Source organism: Paralichthys olivaceus, chromosome 2 (genome assembly GCF_024713975.1).
Source record: "Paralichthys olivaceus isolate ysfri-2021 chromosome 2, ASM2471397v2, whole genome shotgun sequence".
Taxonomy (NCBI): domain Eukaryota; kingdom Metazoa; phylum Chordata; class Actinopteri; order Pleuronectiformes; family Paralichthyidae; genus Paralichthys; species Paralichthys olivaceus.
The window spans coordinates 5,455,271-5,477,557 of record NC_091094.1 but is presented as its reverse complement, the minus strand read 5'-3'; the positions used below and the strand labels follow the sequence as shown (position 1 = coordinate 5,477,557).

The 22,287-nt window shown below is 42.1% G+C and overlaps 1 protein-coding gene across 6 annotated transcripts in view; it reads left to right on the top strand.

Annotated features, from left to right (window-relative positions):
* Window positions 1–22,287, top strand: part of ephb2b (eph receptor B2b) — a 116,678-nt gene that overhangs the window by 70,738 nt on the left and 23,653 nt on the right. For all 6 annotated transcript variants that reach the window (XM_020096742.2, XM_069532347.1, XM_020096740.2 and 3 more), the window contains exons 4-5: window positions 7,971–8,126; window positions 10,562–10,897. In XM_020096742.2, coding sequence (XP_019952301.1) covers window positions 7,971–8,126; window positions 10,562–10,897 — 492 coding nt within the window. The remainder of the gene's footprint in view (window positions 1–7,970; window positions 8,127–10,561; window positions 10,898–22,287) is intronic.

Here is a 22,287-nt window from a genome sequence, read left to right as displayed (position 1 = left end):
AGCCACAGACTTTGAATGAATTATTTACCCACATCTGAGCACAGAGGCTTGATTGTTGTAGGACCACACCATAATTCCACATTATCTGCTGTTACCTGACTTGAGTGACATTTTTTCAGGTCGGGTAATGATCTGTCATTATTAATAATGGAACACGTGGTAACTGGTTCCAGTGCGATGTGGACCCTGAAGGTTGACGAGCCGTCTTAAATGGAGATTAATGCGTACAAAGGGGCCTGCCTCCTGCCACACCCCAGCCATCTGCAACCCAGTGTACCGAAAGGGTCCACCAGCAACCCGATTGGACCCCTGCATCCTCTGGAGAGCAAGCTGTCAAGTGATCTGCCTGCATGAAATGACCCTTTCCGCTTTATTCTCCACAACCGCCCACCCTCTAGCGTTGTTCATATTATTGCCCCAAGCGTATATGTGCTGGCTCAGAAGCTTGTAATTTCACCATTCTGCATTTGTTCCTCCTTTTTTCCCCCCATGCTGAAGAAAAGGGGGAAAAAAAAAAATGGGGGAGCAGTGAAAATTCCAGACGTTATTACTGTGCTGCATTCATGGCTCCAGTGATACTCCCCTTTCATCTCAGTTTCCTCCTCTATTGACAGATGGTAGTTATCAGACAGTATGGAAATACTGTGGTTAAGATAGTTTTCACTGATTTTTTTTTTCCTCCTTTGGTATTTATGACCTGATGATCACCATGAGAGCATTGTGGTCTTAAACAGAGTCACTCTGCCAGCGTTGTTTGAATCAAGAAACTAACGTTTACCACATGGGAATGACGCACTAACTGTAGAAAGTTTGTATGGTTTAAGAACTGAGGTGTTATCATGGGTGCGTATGCACTCTTCTGTAACACACCACAGTGTTGATATATGGCTGAAGCGATTGATCAATGGTTACATTTTTCTACTTTTACTGACATTATCAGATTTAGAGATGTTCTGAGACCATTGGAAATGTGCCTGATACTGACGAAAATGCTGGGTCGGTTGTGTACAGAATCCAGAATCGGTATTGGGAAGGAAATAATTAAATAGGAACATCTCTAATCTGATTAATTGACAAAGTGAAAAATGTGCGAATACAGTTTTCAGTATATCTATGCCATGTCGCATATGTTTTATTCATGGCCAACACTAAGGAGATAATGAGAAATAAGGTCAGTTTGTGGGAAATTCATTTACACCAGTTGCTACATGGCTAATATTTCCCCTATGGAGTATTTTTAGCTGCCACTGACATTCTGGCCAGTGCTCCACGCTTCTTTTTGTCCTTGTAAATACCAAACCGTGTGATGGTGAGCCTTGTATAAGTGCCACATATATGAGGTTAAGCCTCTGCAGTATGAGCTGAAATTGTCCTCTGCTCAGTGGCCAGATGGGGTTTATTAGCTGCTTTCCTCTTTATGGCCTTTTCTTATTTGTGTTGATGTATGTGCAATGTTAGAAAATGGAATTAATTGAGCTCTCTCTGTGTGTGTGCGTGCGTGCCCCCAGAATAAATCTTGCAGGTTTTTTTTCTAAGTTTCCTCTAAGTGTGCACAGTACATGTGTTGTTTGTGTGCGTTCTTTGAGCCTGAGCCCTCCCGAGGTGCCTGCTCCCTCAGAGCTCATTTCCCAGGTGTCCCACATTTCCAGCTAATCTGCTGCTCACGTTGGCTCCTAATCTGTCTCAGAGGAGCCTGCTGGGGGCAGGGTGGGGGGCTCATGGTGATTGTGGTGGAGGGGTATGATCTCTTTGACAACTGTAGAGGAGATACAGCTTAGAGCAAAATTGGTGCAGGGACACAGAGGGAAAAATCACTTTTCAATCAACCTCGCTGTCCTCACACAGACACACACACATGCTCCACATGTATGTAATATGTTTGGATCAGCAGACATTAGTTTGAAGTATTTGCAACACTTTAGCATATCACTTATTTGTGAAAATGCTGACTTCTGGGTAAGTCACTGACTTTCTTGAGTATTTTTTTCCAAAGCTTGAAGGGTGGGATTTACTACTAAAGTTAATAGAGTTAAAAGCGGCACCTAATCATTAAAATGAGTGGCTGTAATGTTTTTTTTTTCTTTCATGGCTGAGCCCATGAAAGTTCCTGCGTCCCTTTTAAAGTTATTTTTAGTGGCTTGGTAATGCAGGGGTACAGCCCTGTTTGCTCAAAAGCTGAAAGCTTTGTATTTCTTAACATCAGAACATCAGAGCTAAAACTCATACGACCTTGAGTTTGAGAGTAGGCTGATTTACACCTCGTAGTTCATCAGTGGTCACCCTCACATGCTGGCATTGTCCTGGCTTACAGTGTGAGGAGCCACACAGAGTCCCAGACCTGTTAATTGCACCAGGCATGGAAACCCAGAGGGAGAAATGAATATCTCATTTGTGTGTGTGTGTGTGTGTGTGTGTGTGTGTGTGTGTGTGTGTGTGTGTGTGTGTGTGTGTGTGTGTGTGTGTGTGTGTGTGTGTGTGTGTGTGTGTGTGTGTGGTGAAGCGAATGCCAGTTGTCTAATAGCTTTCACACAAGCCTGATTGAATTAGACGGCGAGGAGGACTGTGTTCCTAATTGAATTGCGGAGACCCTGTGTTGCAAACAGTGCTAGCTAGTGTTCCCTATGGAAGTGCTGAGGCAGACGGGGGGCACAGGCTGGCATGTCCCCACTACCAGAAACAGACAGACAACTCGTGGCTGCTTTCGCTGGTTGAACTGTGGCCTGGTGTGTCGTTTCACAAGGTTAAGCTTCACTTGGATGTGACGGTCTGTAGTTGTGGGTGCAGGACGGTCGATTTTATGAGAAAACTACTGCAAAAGTTCACAGCTTGTCTTAATCTAATTTTCTCCTTTCTGAGAAACAGCGGTCTGTCTTGTAAAAGGAACCTCTTTACGATAGGCTCTGATCTGTCCCGGCAATGATTCATATGAATAGTTTTTACAGGCTGCACCAAAGCAAACAGAGGCCCTAACTGTAGCAGCCTTTTTGGTCACAATGGAATACAAGGAAATACCCAGCACACACACACACACACACACACACACACACACACACACACACACACACACACAGTCCCTCTGACGCTGGCCATTTTCACTGCTTTCAGCACTTTTTCCTGCTGTGCTCACAAAACCTCGCACCTAACCTCCAATTCAGTTTTTTTTTTCTTCGTTTACCTCTGCAGCCTTTTCTCATTCACACCCGAACACCACACACGTGCACACACCTTTCCTGTCTTTGTCTCTCGTCTTTGTTCTTTAATGGTGTGTTCATTAAATGAAGCTGGTTTGCGATGGGGGAGGAGGGTAGATTGGATTCTGAAAAGGAGGAACAGGGTGAAATGGGGGAAAAGTGGAGGGGGACACGAGGGGTGCACTGTTGTTGCTGTGATGCCCCAGACTGCTGGACAAAGAGTCTCTCTGTTGGCTGGTGGGGATGAGAGGTGGTGGGTGAAAAAAGAGTGTGGTGCTGCGGTTGTTGTCGTTGTTTTAGGGGTTTTTTTTACACAAAAGGTGTGGCTTTGGCTGGATTACCTGATTGTGTGGTTGCGACCGCACAGCACCCAGGTAATCATGATGGAAATGTCAAACCCAGCTCTTTGTTTGGCCACTCTCTGCGTGCTGTTTGTGTGCTCGTGTGTTGATTCGGAGCCAGATTCACAGGGAGTATTTCCAGTACGTCTGCATGCTCACACGGGCATTGCTGCTGAAAACAATCCCCCCTGCCTTCCTCCGTCTATCTTGTGTCTTTCTTTCTATCAGCGCAGCTGTCTTTACTCTCTCAAACACATAAATACTCACGCATGGATCTGCAGACGTTTCAGGTGGTTTTAGCTGCAGGTCTCACCTTCCGTGTGCTATAAATCTCCTGAGCTGTAATATTCAGGAAACCTTTGAAACAACCAGCTAATTACCTGCTGTAAAACCCTGACTAGCACCCTCGTAGTGACTTACCCCTCATATCTCATTCAGTCCTGTTTTTATTCCATGAGTCAAACATAAACCCCTAATTGAAGCCTTTATGTCACTATATGTTATTAAAAGTCATAAACAAGACAGACACAAGCAGTTGGAGTTTTGGGATGTGTGTGTGTGTGTGTTTGAGGGGCTATTATTCAGCACTGGTTAATCTAATGCTTGGTCTTTAAGTTTTATTTTTTCTTCTCAAATAGAAGATCTAGTGAGAGCGCATGCCTTTCGTGTCTCTGGAACCAATTTGAGGTGATCTGGACCTTTTGACACAGCTACCACTAAATTGAGTTTGAAGTGTTTATAAATTCCCTTAAAGCTTTTTCTGTGCAGCTTTTGTTCTTAACTTTTGCTGCATTTCATTGTTTGTCCCACTTCCAGAGTCCGCGGCTGCCGTCCCCAGAGATCTGATAGCGAAACGTGGCAGGATTGCTTGATGATATTAATGATATAAATAGTGGCAGGTTTTTTGGGGGTTTTTTTGAGTATAGGAAGCAAGAACAACAGAGGAGCTGTTGTCAATGAATATTCTTACATTAATTAACTCTTCTTGCCAGGAGGGTATCTGAAGTTGGAGGAAACATCCAAAAAAACAGCCTTTAGCTTTAGTATGTTGTGCGAGCCTGCCAGGATGGTGATCAAACAGCTCAACAGCAGCAATCTGGGCAGGCAGGGAGGTAGGGAATTAAAGCTCTGATCTGTTTTTTAATCACAGCTTTCCACGTCTTTGCCTCTCTACATCTGACACCAGACGACTTCGCAACTCTTAAAATCTGTCATCTGAGTATCAAATGGAAATTCCCCAAATATTTCCCCCAAATAATGGTAGTCGCACGACACAGTGGCATGCCAAGACATATACTGTAATACTGTGTCCTCTTGAACTGGATAGGATACTTCTTTTAATGGACTTATTACGTTTCTTTAAGTGCCAGATAATAAAGCTTTGTTATAAAGGGAAAGGAAATTGTTTTCATTTTTGTCTGGTAAATACCTAAATATTGGTTGTATTTGATTTTTCTTTTTGCAATTATTTATTTGTTTTATTCCAATTATCTGTAAGTTTTAACGATCTCGCTACAGGTCATACAAGTACACATCAAATCATTTTCTTAAATATAGTTTCTGTTATTTTAGGTAAAGTTGTTTTTCAAGTGTGGTTTTAATTAGTTATTTGATGCTATAAAATTGGGGTTACACATTATGATTGGCAGCTGATACTGACTTGTGTGTTCGGGTGCATGTGTTGATGGGACCTTTGCGGATGTAGCTTCATTGGCTCCAACTGCGCAAGATGGCAGCGTTTGTATCAGGGATATTTTTGCTTTATTTCTGGATAGTGGGAGGGCGTGGCAGCACATCATCCATCTTAATACACAGAGTTTGGTGAAAGAGTGTCTTGAATATTTTCTCACTAAATAGAGCAGATGTACAGTAGCCAAGAGAAATGTGTCTGTGGATGTTTGTGGTACTTGGCAGGGAATTTGCATCACCCCCTGGTGTACTATCCAACATCTGATTATTATTGTACAACCACTCTGGTAGCGAGACATCATGTGGCTTTATCAATAACTTTTTTTATATTCCTCCCCATGCAGACTTGGAAGCCTTTGTACTGATTGTTATGCGCAGTCCTCATACTGTTGCAGCACATACATTCACTGGGGGCACAGTAACATGCTGAAAAACTCCCAAACGCAGCCATTCCCCACCTCTCCCCCTCACGTCTCTTTTGTTTCCATCTTTGCACTTCTCTCTCTCCTCCCCCCTCTTCGCTACCTCTTTATGCTGCCTCCTTTGGAGTTGCTCCTCGGAGTGCCGCAGTCCCATAGACCGCACTGTGCCGCCGAGGTTCAATCCCAATTCCCCACATAGCTGTTGCCTGGGCCTCATTCACAGAGGCTGTTGACTGGCAGTGTGAATGTCCAGGCCTCATGTTTCGCTCCGTACTCAGAACCTTTTCCCGCATCAATCATGGAGAAAGAAAAACATGTCAAAGCGAATACTTAGTGAGAAGATATATGAGAATACTTTTTTTCTTTACTGCAGTAACTCTCATTGCCACTGATATTTGTGATGAAGAAAATAAAACATTAGAAACACAATTGGGCTTCCTTGTAAACCTGTTCCACTTTTGACACAATTAAGCATAAAAATAAGATATAAATTAATGTTATCTTAAAATTATCTTCTTTTGCTGGAGTCACAACTATGATGCCTGCATGAAAACATTTTTATGCCCACTGTCAACCAACTCTTTGGCTGACCACTTGAACATTCCTCTTGATCGATGATACAACTTGAGCAGTCTTTTTCTAGTTATCACAGTTGTGGTTGACATTAAAACTTTACTCTATTTTCAAAATGCCTCTTACAGCAATGTTTCATCACATCTTAAATATACCCACTCGTCTGCCCACGCGTCGCCTCTCGCTTTTTTATCTAGTATCTTTTTTTTTCCCAACTGCAGCATCATTACACAATGGGTAGATTTAGAAGGTGAACGCTCTGAGTAGTATACTTTGAGTTAAAAGAGGAAAAGAGCATTAGCCCCTGGCCTGTGGGGTCTCTGAGTTCAGCGATGCATCTGTATAATATAAACACTGGGACTGGACGTGGATTATTTCTGCTTTGTGATTTGCCCTCTTTTAAATGGGAGTCTCAGCTGCAGATGTTTCCATATTCCAGATGCTGAACTGTAATTGCAGAAACAGCCTCAGAGTGAAATAATGGCTGAATTTTTTTATTGTATTTACTGCTTTATAGTGCAGAAAACTGCAGTTGTGTTAGTAAGTAAGTTTTTAGGAACCTAGGGAGAGGCTGTTCCAATAATGAGTGAGACGAGTTGCTTTAAATAATACAAGCACAGGATGTAATCATAATCCAAATCAGCTTTTAAAGTGGATTTAATAAAAGAAAACATTCCCAGAACGCATCACATTAAATTCAAACATAATAAAAATATACAACAACAAGAAATGGATGGAGAAGCTTTGTGTTTTCTTTCATCTCCCTCAACAAGATTATGGTGCTTTTTATACCATTACTAAAAACAACAGCTCAGACAGACCTGAGGGTTTTGAGCTTCAGAGACACTGTGCATCCCGTGTGTGAATTTTTCATGTTACTGAGCTTCCAACACCTCTGTCTCCACACAGCTGCATTTCCCCCTTTTATCAGGGGAGCAGGTGGGAGCTGGATTACCTGAAGCAAAAATTGTAGCTGGTTTGACCCAAGATAGAAAAAAAACCTCTTACAACGGTGCAGGAGTAAATGCTGGAAAAGGGTAAAATAAAAATGTAGCAGTGATAGTTTAGGTGGAATGTGACTCAGGAGAGCATAAGGGGTTTTCACACTCAGCTAAGTTAGTTTGTTCATCACCGCAACAACTGATGTACAATCTGTGATCCACCCAAGCTCACAGATGATGCACATATCCAGACTTTAATGGTAGCTGCGGCATGTGTTCATCTTTGTCTTTATCATGAATGCTACTTTTCTTCCCAGGTTTCCAGAGACAACCCCTTAAAAGGGGCTCTTAACAGAAAGCAGGGCACTTCAGAGATTTCTCAGGCAACTAGAGCGTGTTGAATAATTCAAAGCAAACTTACAACTTGTTCCATGTTGATGTATCTGCAGAGAGCTGCCTCACATGCAAGGCTTTACTGCTGTGTATTTATATGTCGGCCTGCAATGATATATATTTACATGCTGGACTCGGTTGTGTTTTTAGTGTCGTTTTCAATTCTCACGTGATTACTTCTCTTGTTACCACATCTCAAAAAGGGAATAAAAGTGAGAATTGATAACTGAAATGTTTATTAATCAAATGATAAAGTAATCAAACAAAATTGTTTTTAGTTGTTGCCTTATTCCCTTTATATTTTTCCTCAGCTTGAATTTTCTGCTGTCAAATTGTGAAAGTGTTTCCTGCAAAGATTTTTTTTCACTGTTCTTTTTGTGTTTATTTATTCATCTCGATTTTTGATTCTCTGTCTTTCAGCTTGTCCGTCAAACTTCTTCAAGCCGACTCAAGGAGACGAGCCCTGTTTGCAGTGTCCCATCAACAGCCGCACCACCAGCGAAGGCGCCATCAACTGCGTTTGCCGCAGTGGATACTATCGCACCGACTCCGACCCATTCCAGATGCCGTGCACAAGTATGTATAGTACTAAGCTAGTTACATTAGAACTTTCGCACAAGTACACAGACATGAACACACACTCACAAAAGTTGCTTTCAGACATGAACATGTATAGAAAGGAGTTACATTCAGCAGCGTTTTTGTTTACAGCACATCAACACCAGTGTCAGCCTTTATCGCCAAAATCTCTCTCTCAACTTTCCAAGTTGACATCTTTTGTTGGCGTCTCCGACCTCTATGGAATCTCTTTTTCACCCTGAGATATTGGATTTCTTCCAGTTACATTTCCGACACATGTTAGAAATGCCATCAACATTTTCCTGCTGTATTCTCACATGGGCTCACTTTCCGGACAATTTTCAAGGGTGCTAACAACTGACTCAAGTGTTCATGCACATCCTCTAGCAAAGTTCATGAAAATGTCTGGAGTTCAGTGCATGTCTGAAAGCAGCTATGGTCTTTAATTTCAAATTTGAAAACTTTAACACAAACACATTTCACACCCGCAGCAGAAGAGCCCCAGGGAGCAAAGTGCAGTCGTAGCCTGTGTTACTCCAAACAGAAAAACCCTGTCAGAGCTGTCCCACGTATGAACACAACGCTGACATGCCCATAGTGTGGTTGTCCCCAGATCTGACCCAACACACAAGGCTCGGCCGCCCCTCCTCAACATCACACAGCCCGTACTCCAGGCCAGTGCAGAGGTTACTGGGCTGGGGCGCGTAGCTTTGTGATGCGTCAGGGACAGAGAATGGGCCCGGGCGAGGCTCGCTCTTGTCATGCCAATGAAGCTGTTTGAATTTGAATTTGAATTTGAGGCTGACACTGAGGTTGAGAGAGAGCGAGAGACAGAAGGATAGGCTAAAGCAAAAGTGAGTGAGGGAGGGGTAAAGTGTGATAGAAAGACCCATAGATTGAAATGAGAGGGAATTTGAGAGCAAGGGAGAGGGGTTGTGTGTGTGTGTGTGTGCGAAGCGAGAGAGGGTGGGTGCATAGAGTGTGGTCTTACTAAAACAAAACGGGGGGTGAGTGAGAAAAGGAGCGCCTTTCAACGTTTTGCTTCGTGTTTTTTCCTCGCTCTCCTCTCTCTCTCTCTACGTGTTGAAAGGGAGAGAGGAGGGAAAAGATTTGATGGTTTCCAACAAAGGAGATTTGCATAAGCCCAGCTCTGGGAGTCGAGCAGCTGTTGTGAATGAGAAAGCGGCGGCGTCACGTCACCCGTATTAAGCATAGCAGGGCCCGGCCTGATTAAAGCAAGGGAATGGGCCCATCAGAGCTTCCCGACAGCTAATGGTGGGGGGTGTATCAGTCCTCCTCCCAATGAAGGAGATGCCAAGGAGGAGTTATGTTTTCAATGTATGAGACACCAAGAAGGGCACTCCAATGGGCTTCCTTCCAGAGCCGGATGTGTGTTAATTGCTTCCAATTAAAAGGAGGTTAAATACGAAGTTATCAATTCAAATTTAGGATGTTGTGGGCGGAGTGGAACTGTTTATCTCATTAGTCCTGAAGGGATACGTCTTCCATAATTAGGTGCACATAAAGATAAACAGCTCTCATTGTTTGTTTGTTTGGCCTGTCACTCACCATGCAGCGCCATGTGGAAAGTTTCCACCCCTCAAGGCCGATCTGCTAAGAATGCCTCCGTAGGAGAAACAGTGGGTTTCTCTCTGCTGCAGTAACTCTATACGAAGCTGCATGAGAAAATTGTCAAGAATAGATGTTAAGAAAACACTTGACAAAGTGGACACCAGCATGGAAAACGAGACACGGAGAGTGTAAATGGACGTCCCGAGGGAAGAGGCGCTGCCAGCTCACATCGCAGTCTGCTCAGACCTCAAAGAAGCGAGTGAACTTGTGGATTTTCTCTCCCCCTGTGTAGAGGTTATTTCAGTTATCAAGGACACAACACAGCTTCCATCATAGAATTAGAACAATGCAATGAAATGTAGTTCATGCAGAAGCATTGCATCATTTAAACTGTGACTCATATGCTTGTTTGTGCTATATAGATTATATTAAAGGTTTCCTATGGATAAAAGTTTAGTTGAAACCATTGAATAAAAATAAAATTCACAATCATCAATAGAGATCATGTTTTGGTTATTAAGCATTTTTCAAAATTTGTCTTGATTAAAGAGAATAATTAATAGATCTCGATTAAAATAACCATTCAATTAAATGTGTAGGCGACTGAGATCTGAGTGTTCGTAATTTGGTGTGAATCTAGTAAATTTGAATGTGGTTTTGTGAAAGGACTGTTTGGCCTTGGCGGAGGTTTGTTCTCTACTGAGGTCCATTCTAGCGAATCACATTTGGCTCCAAACTAACGCACTCTCTCGGGTTGACACATTTTTTCTCCTTTTTTATTGAGATCAGGTTCAGGTTTTAATCTATCTGATCCAAATTTGCTCCTTTTTTAACTAGCAAATCTCTCTTGTGTTTTCCAGCTGTCCCTTCAGCTCCTCAGACTGTTATCTCCAGTGTCAACGAAACCTCTGTGATGCTGGAATGGATGCCTCCCAGGGACTCCGGGGGCCGTGAGGACGTGGTATTCAACATCATCTGCAAGAGCTGCGGCGGAGGTCGGGGAGGCTGCACCCGCTGCGGGGACAACGTTCAGTTTTTGCCCCGTCAGCTGGGCCTGACAGAACCCCGGGTCTACATCAGTGACCTGCTGGCCCACACGCAGTACACGTTTGAGGTGCAGGCTGTCAACGGGGTGTCAGATCAGAGCCCCCTCTCCCCTCAGTATGCCTCTGTCAACATTACCACTAACCAGGCTGGTAAGTGGGCCCATCTGTCTTTCCCTCCAGTTTTTATTGCCCATGTGCTTTTCTCTTCTCTCCTCTCAACTTCTCTCCTCTCCTCTACTCCATCTATTTTTGTCGTGTACAGTACCTCTTCATCACACTCATTCCTCTACAAGCACATAATGCACGGTGCACAGACCTGCACTAACTCAGCGTCTCTCTCGCTCTCCTGTGTGGTGATGTATGCAGATTAAGGGCTCTAAAATGGGACAGAGAGTGCCGTCGACAATGCGACAGACAGAATGTAATGGCCTGCCGGTCTTTACAGTGTGACCTCATCACTGTGTTTTTCAGACTGTGGAGCTGAGAGCTCACTGAGGCTAGCTGCTGTCTCTCCACTTCATCTGCTGTTCAGTGATTACAGCTCTATTCTCCTCCACCCACCTGGTTGTGGTGTTACATTTGAAGAGCTAGCAAAAAAGCATGGTATTAAGCAAAGTATATAGTTTATATGAGCTACTTTGTGAAATCAAATGTTGCTTTAAAGATTTTAGGTCTCTATTCCTGTGTGTTTGGAGGCGTCATGACAAAAGTACCCTTTTAACCTTTATAACTTTTCTGTAAATATACTTAAAAATCTCCTTCAGTCTCTCTCCTCTGAAGCCACTGGAGCTTTGCATTCTATTCACTACTTGATTGCAGTTGAAGTCGCCCGCATCTCTAATTATTTCATTGAGGCTGCAGCATTGATTTGCTCTTTAATTGTCTTTATGAAAGGCATCATTTGGCGTGCTAAGCTTTGCTCCCCAAGCAGTGATGAGGGAGGGGAATACAGGCCGGGCTTTATCTCTGCACTTGGCTTTGCATCCCATTGACAACATATGTAAGTGCCTGTCACGTCTCATCATCCAACCTCCCGAGAAATGACTTTAGGCCTGAAAACTTTCCAAGTAGACTACTTCACCTGAGGGCAGTCTTCTGTGACAGAGCTACCTAAAGAACTGTGCTTTTATTACCGCGGACATTGTGTTATCTCAGCTACCCTCTCACTCTCTCATTACTTTCCCCTGGAATTCCCAGATGTCCAGATGTCTGCATGGAAGCAGGAAGTGTATAAAAGTTGGATGAACACATTTAAGAGGAGTTTCATTCACTCAGATTCACCCAATGTAACAATTGTCTGTGTTTACAGAAATCTGTTTGTGTAAAAGTTCCATAAAGACCAAGGTTACAATGCCGGAACTTCAAGTCACGCTAAAATGGAGGCCTTTATTCAAACGGCGACCCCTTTTTATTGTCTGTTTTGATTTGAGTCAGTGGTGTGGTGGGTTAATGAGGGCCTGTGAGTGCAGTTAAGCGTTGTAATGAGGCCCCTGCCCCACTCTTTCTCACTGGGCCACAATAAGTACGCCACCCCAACCCTTTGGCTTCTCTGCTTCCCCTGCCGAGGGGTCCTGGCGGAAATTGGGGGACTCTGCGCCCTCTCGACTGAAGTGCCCGTCACATTGGATTAGGCGGCGAGAGCTCCTGTCAGATGGAGCTGTGAAAAGAACTCAACTCTTGTTTGGCCCACTCCCCTCATTCCCACCCCCACCCATCACCCTGGAAAACCAGGCTCACTCTTGGGACACGGGATTGCAGTTTTGCGGTGCCACGCAACAGGGCCGGGGTCACAGGGACCAGGAGCCCATAATTGCATCTGGTTTGTGAGGCTGGAGGTTACATAAACATCATGTCACCCCTAATTACCTCAGGCAGCTCTGTGCCTCCCTCTTACACCGAGAATGAGAGCGTGAGATGGAGAAGAACAAAAACCTGAGTTTGAAATTTGCGTACAGATATGTGTCTCAATCAGTACTCTGGTGAGCTCGCTCTGGCTCAGAGGCGTTCCATGAAAGCAACAGATAAATAAGTAAATTGGAAGTGAGTGGCGTGAAAGTGTTTCATTTCTTGTGTGGAGCGCTGCCGTCCTCAGCTGTGACTTGTTGGTGTGAAGGGTGGGGGCACAAGCAGAGAATGGTGTGAGATGGGAGCAAAACTTCTCACTCTCCATATCCAATCAAGCACCCACCACACTCTATTACCCACAGGGCTTATCCTCCCACCCTGTAGGTGGTTGGCGACAGTTCCTCTGTGATAAAGGACGTGATTGCCCTGGAAAGTGCAGCGCTTGATTACACACTGTAATGCCACACAAAAGGAGATGGCGTGCTGAATGGCATTTAAGCCCATTTTATAAGCATATGACTAACTCCCCCAAAACTTGTATTGTGTAGTATATTCAAAGGCCTTGAAATGCACTTCCAAGCCTTTTTTAAAATGAGTCACAAGTAAGCAATCCACTTTGGCTTTGCTTTGTCTATAAAATGTTGCTCTCTGTGCGACATTAAATGAGCAGAGGGAGCATGACAGAGAGTTGCAAGTTTCTTCCTTCTGTCGTGGACTGATGGTGACAACCATTGTGTGTCTGGTGATCCAGTGATTTAACTGGGTCTGACAGGTGAGAGATTGGTGAAAGGTCTCACATACAGTAACACCAAGGGAGGGGTGTCGTATATTATATGTATTGCCGTACTTTAATTGTCACCTTCTTAAAAAAAAACACATGCAAGCTGATAATTTTGAGCAGAGTGGCATTTGTAGTAATCCCTGAGATTTGAAAGCATTTAACAATGATGGTGATGGATGGTAATGTTCTGCATGACTTAATGAGCAAAACCAACAGTGAATTAACAAGCTTTCAATGTAAACCAGAAGCCTGGCGTTCATTAGCTTATTCCTCTGTGCCATAGTTCTCCATCTTTGTCCAAACCTATTAAGAACGCATGCATCAGCTCACTCTGACATGTTGACTCATTGCCATGAACATAGGTGCTGTAGTTTATTTTAAGTCACCTCCACATACATCATTCCGCTGCTGTAAATACTCATTATGGGGCACAAAATGTGGATTATTTCACCACTGAAAATAGTCCCAAACAAATTGTGTTTGGCTGACATTCACCAAAATTACAGTGCCCAACTGTTTTAGAAAGCTCCTGGAGAAATTACTCTGTGTTTGTGACCTGCTTGTGAAGATTTACTACTTCAGTATGAATGAATGGGCCTGAGAGCCACAGACAGCGAAGGAGAGAAAGTGTTCAGAGACAGACTAAACTTTTGGTTTTGACATTGAGAAGTGTTTAGAACATTAAAAAAGTAAAGAAAAAACATTATTATTATTAACATTATTCTTTTAGGCCAATATTTTAAACCTATAGACTTTAGACATACTAATCTTAATGTATTTGTATATCTACCTTTTATACAAATAGATACAAAATCTATAGTTTTGTAGCCTCATTCACATGCACAGATTTCACTTTGATTAATCTTTGAGGAAATTACTTTGCGAGAGGGAGCGGGACTGACTTCTCATTAAGGAAATGAGGACTTCTCTGTGTTACCGTCATTCGAGGCGCTGCATTCGTGTCGAGGACCAGCTCACCGAGAGAATTTGATGCTAAACCACATTTACCCCACAATGTTTTGATCAAGTGTTTTCTCCCAGCTTTTCTTCCTCATAGATTCTCAGTTTTACATTCGGCCATTTTGTATTCACACACTCTGAGACACATGTCTGGATCGACAGAGTACAAACACACAGTGTACATATGAATTCACACATTGCACACACGTCAGCATGTGTCTGATGTCAGGTGAGACCCCTCAAGCCTGTGCTGAAGCAGCCATTAATATTTAAATGGCATGGTTTTGATTAAGCAGGGCTTTGGTGGAAATTATAGTCATCACCACATGTCACTCGTGTGGCATGAAGCCAGCAGAATCTTTTTATTATACAACTAATGCACATTTATTGTATACAGATGAGACTGTTGGTTGAAATTATGAGGACACAAACTGATAATAGCTAACTTGTAATGTTACTGCCAGTTATGCTATAGTTTACTGTGGAGCAGCTGCATCATCAACTTTAGTACATAGAAGAGAGATTATCTCCTCCCTAAATGCAAGCCATCAGTATTCTGAGAGAATCCAGCATTGCACAACAAATAAAACTGATCTCCATATACCGTGTGTAAGCCATATTGCACTCTATAGTGGCTGGTAGATTCCAGAGGACATATTTGTTTAGGGATATCATTAACTCAAGGTTAGCCGTGGCATCTGCCGCTAATGCCATCGAGAAGCAGAGGCGCTGGATTGGTTTCTTATCAGGTGAACTAGCTGATTGTGGCAGGGAACCACATTACTTGGAGGGTGGGGGGTGTAATCGGGTTCAGCCTTTTCATATGGTCGAGGGAAGATTTATGACTTAATTATTGTCCAAATTGCCCTGGGTCTACTGTAACCAGGCTACCAGGGACTTTGCTGCTCCACTAGGCCGTGGTGTGAAAAGCACTGGTGCAGAGCCAGGTAGGACTGCCAGAATGTGTCAGTACAACAGCCAGCCAAACGTGGCTACTACCACACTGTTGACTTTAGGACAGTGACACCAGTTAAAAAAAAAGGAGAACATATTCAGTGACTCATTCATGGCAATGACATAGCTTCCGTGGTTTATTATCTGCCTGTCTCATCGAGAGTAATTTTAATCTATGCAACAGAACTGGTTTAGAGACGGTTCTTACACAATGGATGTCTTTGTGTTCTTAATTTTAACTGCTGAATTTTTTTTACAGTCTCACAGAACTGTAGTTATTAAATTTAGGTGCATTTGGGATAAATAATAGACCAAGAAACCCACTTATTATATCTTTTAATGAAAGATTTAATTTATACAATATAATAGCAATTTTTCATTGACTTACATCATCCAAAATGTTTCCAATAATCTTCAAATAAAGAGAAATACCCAGTTTTATTCAAGGTAATGGGATATTTCATTTCGGTCGTCTTTTTGAATCATATCCACTTTACCTGTGGCTACTGCTATAACGTCCAGGGCAAATGCCATATGGCAAAGGAAAAACACACTGCTAGCCAGTTACCCAGTCAGCGGTTTTCTCCTTCTCCTGTTTGTATTGTCACTCGCAATGGATCACAGTTTTTCTTTGCTGTCTGTTGCATGTTCCGTCGCCGAAGCTCTTTGTATAAAGCACAAGCACTCAGGGGAAACAAGCGACCCAAGAAGATTATAGGAAGAGAAATGATTGTGAAGACAACAACTCCCATGATCCCATTCTGCTTCACGACCTCATCAAACTAGGTCTTTTCTTATTGTTTTGATATAATGACCCCTCGCAGCCAAAGTTACATACTATATGTTGATTACTAAGTTATTATAATGTTAAAAATAACTAAAGCTAAAATAGATGATTACTGGTACAGGTAATAACGATACAAATTCAGCCTGCTACACTATCAGCAAAACTCTTATTACATTAGAGCGATAAGAGATGTGGGCTGAGAGAGGCTGACAGACAGAGAGTCAGACAGGGACCACCAGTGTACATGACGTGCGGTGTGACAGTGACAGAAGGTGTTAAGAAGGGCACATATGGTGGTTGCCAGTGTAGGTCAGCCGGGCAGACAGACAGGAGGCCTCAGCGTGCACCTGGAGCCCGGCACTGACAGAGCATTGAGAGAAGGCTGCTCTGGTCGACAGCCAGCCAACCACACACATACATTCATGCTACTGTAGATATGGCACAGCCTGCTTACAGAGACAGACCCAGACGAGCAATATTGCAGAGACAGAGTGAGATATAGCAAGCTTAGCGATAAAGTGCATTGTAAGTAGCTTTTAGCCGTGACAGTGAGCTCCATCAGATGACTTTACATAACCTATGCATGCAATATGAATTTTTTTATGACTCCCCTGAGGAGCGTAAGCATATGGATTGTCAAAATTAGTTAACTAATTGATTTTTGTTCATAAATCATTCAATAATGTTGGATTTTTTTTCCTGCGTACATTTTGTGGATCTTAGATGTGCAGCTTTACGTCTGTGCAGAGAAGGGGAAGAATACAATGTACGCACGTCACCTGAGTATGAATGTAGGTTAAAAGGCCATAATCTTTTGGCCCAGTGGGCTGTAAATAAGAACATCATGTGAACCGACAATTAATTATTTTTGAGTGCATTAGCTGCTTATACTGGAGAGCTTGAATAATTAACTGTGCTTTAACAAAGTCATTTATTTACTCTTAACATGAGGATGGGGATAACGTAAAACAAGATAATAAATAAAGGTGATGACGCAAAAAGGGGTCATGAGCTGATAAGTACTGAATTTATTGTTTTTTCTATAAACTTTATGGAGTTAACTTGACTAATTAACAAAATGGATCTGTGATAAAACAATGGCCCGACCCTTTATGTATATTTCAGCCTCTCTTTTCTCCCCCGTCTTCTTTGCCAGACATGATACCAAACACCCGCTGTAGTTCAAATTCCTGTGGTGACTTATATATTTATTATTCCTTTTAAGGCAGCTGAAAAACAGAGTTGTCATTGTCTGAGCGACCGTCTTGCCACTGTCTGGAGTTTCTGGTTTGCACCAACCATGCTGCCTTCCTCCTGCTCCTACTCGGATGTCACTAATACCTCTTTTTTTTTTACGTAGCCTCGATTCACTCGCATAGATCACTCCAATCATGCGATCTTCATCCAGCATCATCCCCTCGAAGGTTTTACGTGTAAATTGGGGTCAGGAACTTTATAAGCAGAGATGATCTTTCATAATCCTTGCTTTTGTGTGCCACTCATTGCAGCAAACCTCATACATATTTATATAAGAGTGATTCAAATGTTAAGCCAAACGCCATTGCCATGTGTCAGAATAGAACTGGAGCGGATGTGATACATGCAATTTCTACATCATGTAGGTTGTAACATGTCCGATGCAGCTGTTAGGTAAGAAGAATTAGGGAACTGTTCACTGGTTTATGTAAATGTTCCATATAGTTTCCTATTTCCCTTTAAATTTTGTAGCCGTTGGCTCTTGGCACATTTACATATAATGTCACGTTGGTCAAAAAAACGCTGCTCTGTTCAGCTCATGTCAGCATTCTGCTGTTTTTGCACTACCAGCGAACCTTTTAACTCAAGAAAACAAAATATTTGTGCGTATTCGACCAAATCAGGGAAAAAGAAGACTGCCGCCCACACTCGCCTCTCCAGCATCGTAGGATATTGACATGCATTCTGTGGTTTGTGGAAATTTTCTCCTCACAGATGCCAGTTTGGAAGTTGTTTAAATGCTGAAAAGCAGCTTGCTGATTAAACAGAGTCCAGTTTCCCCCCAAAACTGTGTGAGTCAAAACCCTCATTCCACATCCTTGTGGCCAACAGCTCAAACATAGTCTGTTTATCCCAAATCGGTCTCGAGAGACTAAATGACCACAGAAGAGCTGCGTGTCTTTGCTAGTTTTTAAATTGAACTTTAATGTTACATTCTTTATTAAATGTTTTATAAGGAACTAGAAATGTTTCTGTTGTCCATTTTTAGTTTTAGGGGGCGTTGTGATGAGCAGAAACAAGGAAACAAGTTGGGGATTCATTTTAAAATGCCTTTTTGAGTTTGTGATTTGTAAAATGATGTATGTATTTATGTATTTGAAGAATCTCCCAAGGAATGATAATAATTTGGCACCATGACATCCAAATTTAAACTACATTTTAAAAATCAAATACAAAATTTGAGATTTTGGTTAGGACAAGATGATAAACTTCTAGACGTATTTTCATTGTTGTCCCTGCGGTTTTCATTGTTAACTTTTACCAAGACAGAGAAAGTAGTTTAGATGGCTGTTTCAGGACCAACCAGCTAATTTCAGGATATTCACAGCAACATCTCTAACACCACCGAAAACCAAAGTCAAAAATTAACATTTCTAACAACTGCAGTAAAGAACTAGAACTGTTCAAATATCATTCAAAGCTTGATGTGGCTCCAGTGTTCAGGTAATGGGGGTTGTCAGTACCTCCCGCCAGCAGAGAATCTGTGAAGAACCATACTGTTTTCCAATGGTATGACAGTTTGCTCAGTGGTTACAAAAGACAGGTCTCTCATTTCCTCCGCAGCACTGTCTCTACACATACTTATCTGGCTTGTATCTTCCCTGTCGGCAGATTTGCTGGACTGGCTTAGATTTAAAGCCTAACCTCTGCAAGCAAGTGAAAACTCCTCAAGCCCCTGAAGTGCCTATTTTAGAATTAGCTTATGGTGTGTATATGGGTGTATTATAGTCCTCCAATCTTTTCCAGTGCAGATGGTTTAAAGCTTGATGAACTGAAATCTCACTTTTGTTGCTTTACTACACTGGAAAGTCTTTATTGATGTAAAACCCACAATCCTTTGCAGCTGGGGAAACAGGGCAGACTGCCAGTGGGCTAAAAGTACGTGCAAATATGGGCCTCTTCCTTTAAGACGGCTCGATGCGGCGCTCATAAATGGACGGCAGACTGAGAGAGTGGAGCGGTGGCAGCCTGTTTGGGAGGCTGCCTAGTAGAGGACCAGCTGTTTCGGGCCCTTTGGGAGAGATTGTGCTGTGGAGAAACTGATTTTTACAATGAAAAGGAAAAGGGATTTACGAGCCCTGACCTGTTCTTGCTACCTCCCCCATCCTCCCAAAATCATAGCTCTGCTCTGTGCACCAGAACTTCTAATCAGATCAGAGCCACATGGTTGTAGACACATTGGGATGTTAGAAAGATGCAGATAAAACGGCACTAAACGTATACTTTCTCAGAAGCATGATTCATGTGCCAGCAAATGTCAGATACTTTTTTCCTTTTTTTCTAAGCTGCACTGACTAAAGCAGAACTAAACCAAAAAGTTTCAAAACCAGGTGGTGGTATTTTTCCTTGCTTTCAATAAAATAAGTGAGGTATAAGAAATTTTTTTTTTTTTTTGATTGCCTGTTCTGCTTCTTCAAACATGATTCCATTTAACATTTAAGATCAACTCCGGACACACAAAAAGTACATAGAAGATCATGTGAGAAAACAGCAGGAAAATTCATAGTGGGCGATTTGATGACATTTCTAACACCCAGCGGATGCGAAACAAAAACCCCCCAAAAAAGAATACAGATCTTTCTGGATGAAAAAAGAGGAGCCATACATGTAGAAGTAGACCACAAAGATGTCAATTTGGAAAGAAGCTTTTTTTGATAAAAGCTGATGCCGTTGTAAACCAAATCACGATCTGCAGCAGCATTTGTACGTCATGTCCTGCCTCCTCCTGCATGCTCTACGCAGGCAACACCCCTCACCTGAACATTCCAGACATTTTATTTCTCTTCTGTTTCGGAAAATGTCCATTTCTCTTTCATCTGATGTGTGAAAATAGTTTACTGTGGGTTCCTCAGTGACCTGGAGACTTCCGTCCAATGAGGGTGTTTTGCACATAAAGATTCTGAGCCCACTCTGCTTCCATGCATTCACAATTCACGAGCCTTGCTTAATAAAAAACACCCATCATGTCCTGAGCTCAATAATGGAGAGCAACGTCAGGAATCAAGCATTCATAGCAGGTAAATGGTTCAAGAGAGAGTAGAACAGCCCTTGAGTGCAGTATAATAAAAGACAACACATATATAAAATGATGGGATGAATTAAAGCCTACCTTGTGTGTGTGTGTGTTAGCAAAAGCGAGGCCCGTTAAATCACCTTGGATTTAAATGAGTTGAAATATCCTTGTTAAGTCCATCTTTAATTGATTAGGGAAGTCACTAGGTGTTCAAACATGGCCATAAAACATCTATTAGAGATATTGAGTCTTTGTATCCTGCGTTATTGGGCCAAGGCCAGAGCTTCATGCTAGAATAGACTCCAAAGCACCGTCTTTCATATCAGATCCCAGGCTGAGTAATAATATGGGATCTGAAACCTAATTCTTTGACAACAGCTGGGGCCTCCCATCCTCACACAATTAAGCAATGTGATATACAACCTTGAAAGTTATAAGTGGACTCCTCCCCAAGGGCCAAGCGTATTCACTGTTTAATTTGATTGCCACTCTGATTATCCTTGAGCGATTTGCAGACTTGAGTATATTTGAGATCAAAACATTCAAACCCAATCTGTTCAGAACTGTTGAAATTATGCACAAAAAAAAAAAAGTAAATTCCAACATGGCAAATTGCATGAGAGAAATGAAACACCTTGCCGTTAATGATCATTGTCATTGATGCATTTCGAGCTTTGGTTTGGACATGAGAAATGCTCTGGAGATTAAAGATGCTTGTGCAGTGCCAGATCTAAACATGTCTGTCTGTTTGCTTGGCCTGTGGTAATGCCCTGAATCCACTTAACAATTGTTTCTTGTCATTAATGAATCCTCCTCACACAAACCTATAATATACTGTCACTTTTTCATTGTTTTGACTGGCAGTATGGCGAAGAATACACAGACCGAGTGTGAAGCTGATTCAATGAACGATTCTTAAAATATGCGTTTCACAGACAGACGTTTGTGGAATTAGTAAATAGAGTTTTTATCTGCTGTGAATATCATTAGCTCTCCTCATGGTTCAGACTTCTCTGTCTGCTCTCACACTCTGTGGTATATCGGAAACTCAAGAAATACTCCTGTTAGAAACATCTTCATCAAGGCCATTTATCTTTCCAATTCAGCCATCTAATCTAATTAAACAAACTTACAATCCCTGTCTTTGTCGTTATAACCGCTTCATTAGTTTTAAGAACATGAATAGAGCGTTCATTGAGAAAACGTATAAATAAAACATCTAGTGAAAGTGAAAACTGTCTTGACATACATTGTGAGTATGAGTTGAGTTGGCTCGCATTGTATAAACAACCAGGAAACTTTCTTACATCTTTGTTTTTAATTCCTAATCATCTTAAATGGGGTGCAATCCACATGATTTAAAAATAATTATTGTAACAACAAAGAAAATGGCTCGAAACAAGTAAAACATGTATTTAGTGGCATAACTCAGTGAATGATGTTGACACAGTGAAAACCAAGTGTTTACTCAACCCTTTAAATTATAGATTAAGTTGAGGGGGCAAAAAAAAATGTAGGTACACTTAAAGATTTGGAGCACAAAGGAGACTTGTAGATTTGGGGTTCATAAATTAGATGTACGAAAATGGTTTTCATGTGTGGTTCTGTGCTGTAGGCCTTACTGCAATGAAACGTTCACTTGGTGTATACCACCGCATTCCACAGTCAATTGGGGGAACGTTAAATTTGTTGGACTGAATTGACTTGAAATACGCAGAACACAGCTCAATTGTTATTTTCTCTGCTGGCCAAAGGTTTCAACATTTTTTTTTACCGAGAACTTAAAGTCATGTCTTCCTTTTAATGTAATTTCCCTTTGTCTCTTCTTACACACCACCCCTTATCTCCAGCTCAGACATGGCGACTGCCACCCGACTGTCTGGAAGTTGTCCTTTAGCGGGAGAAAACCTCAATGTTTCTCCTCCAACAGCTTTTTTCATGCT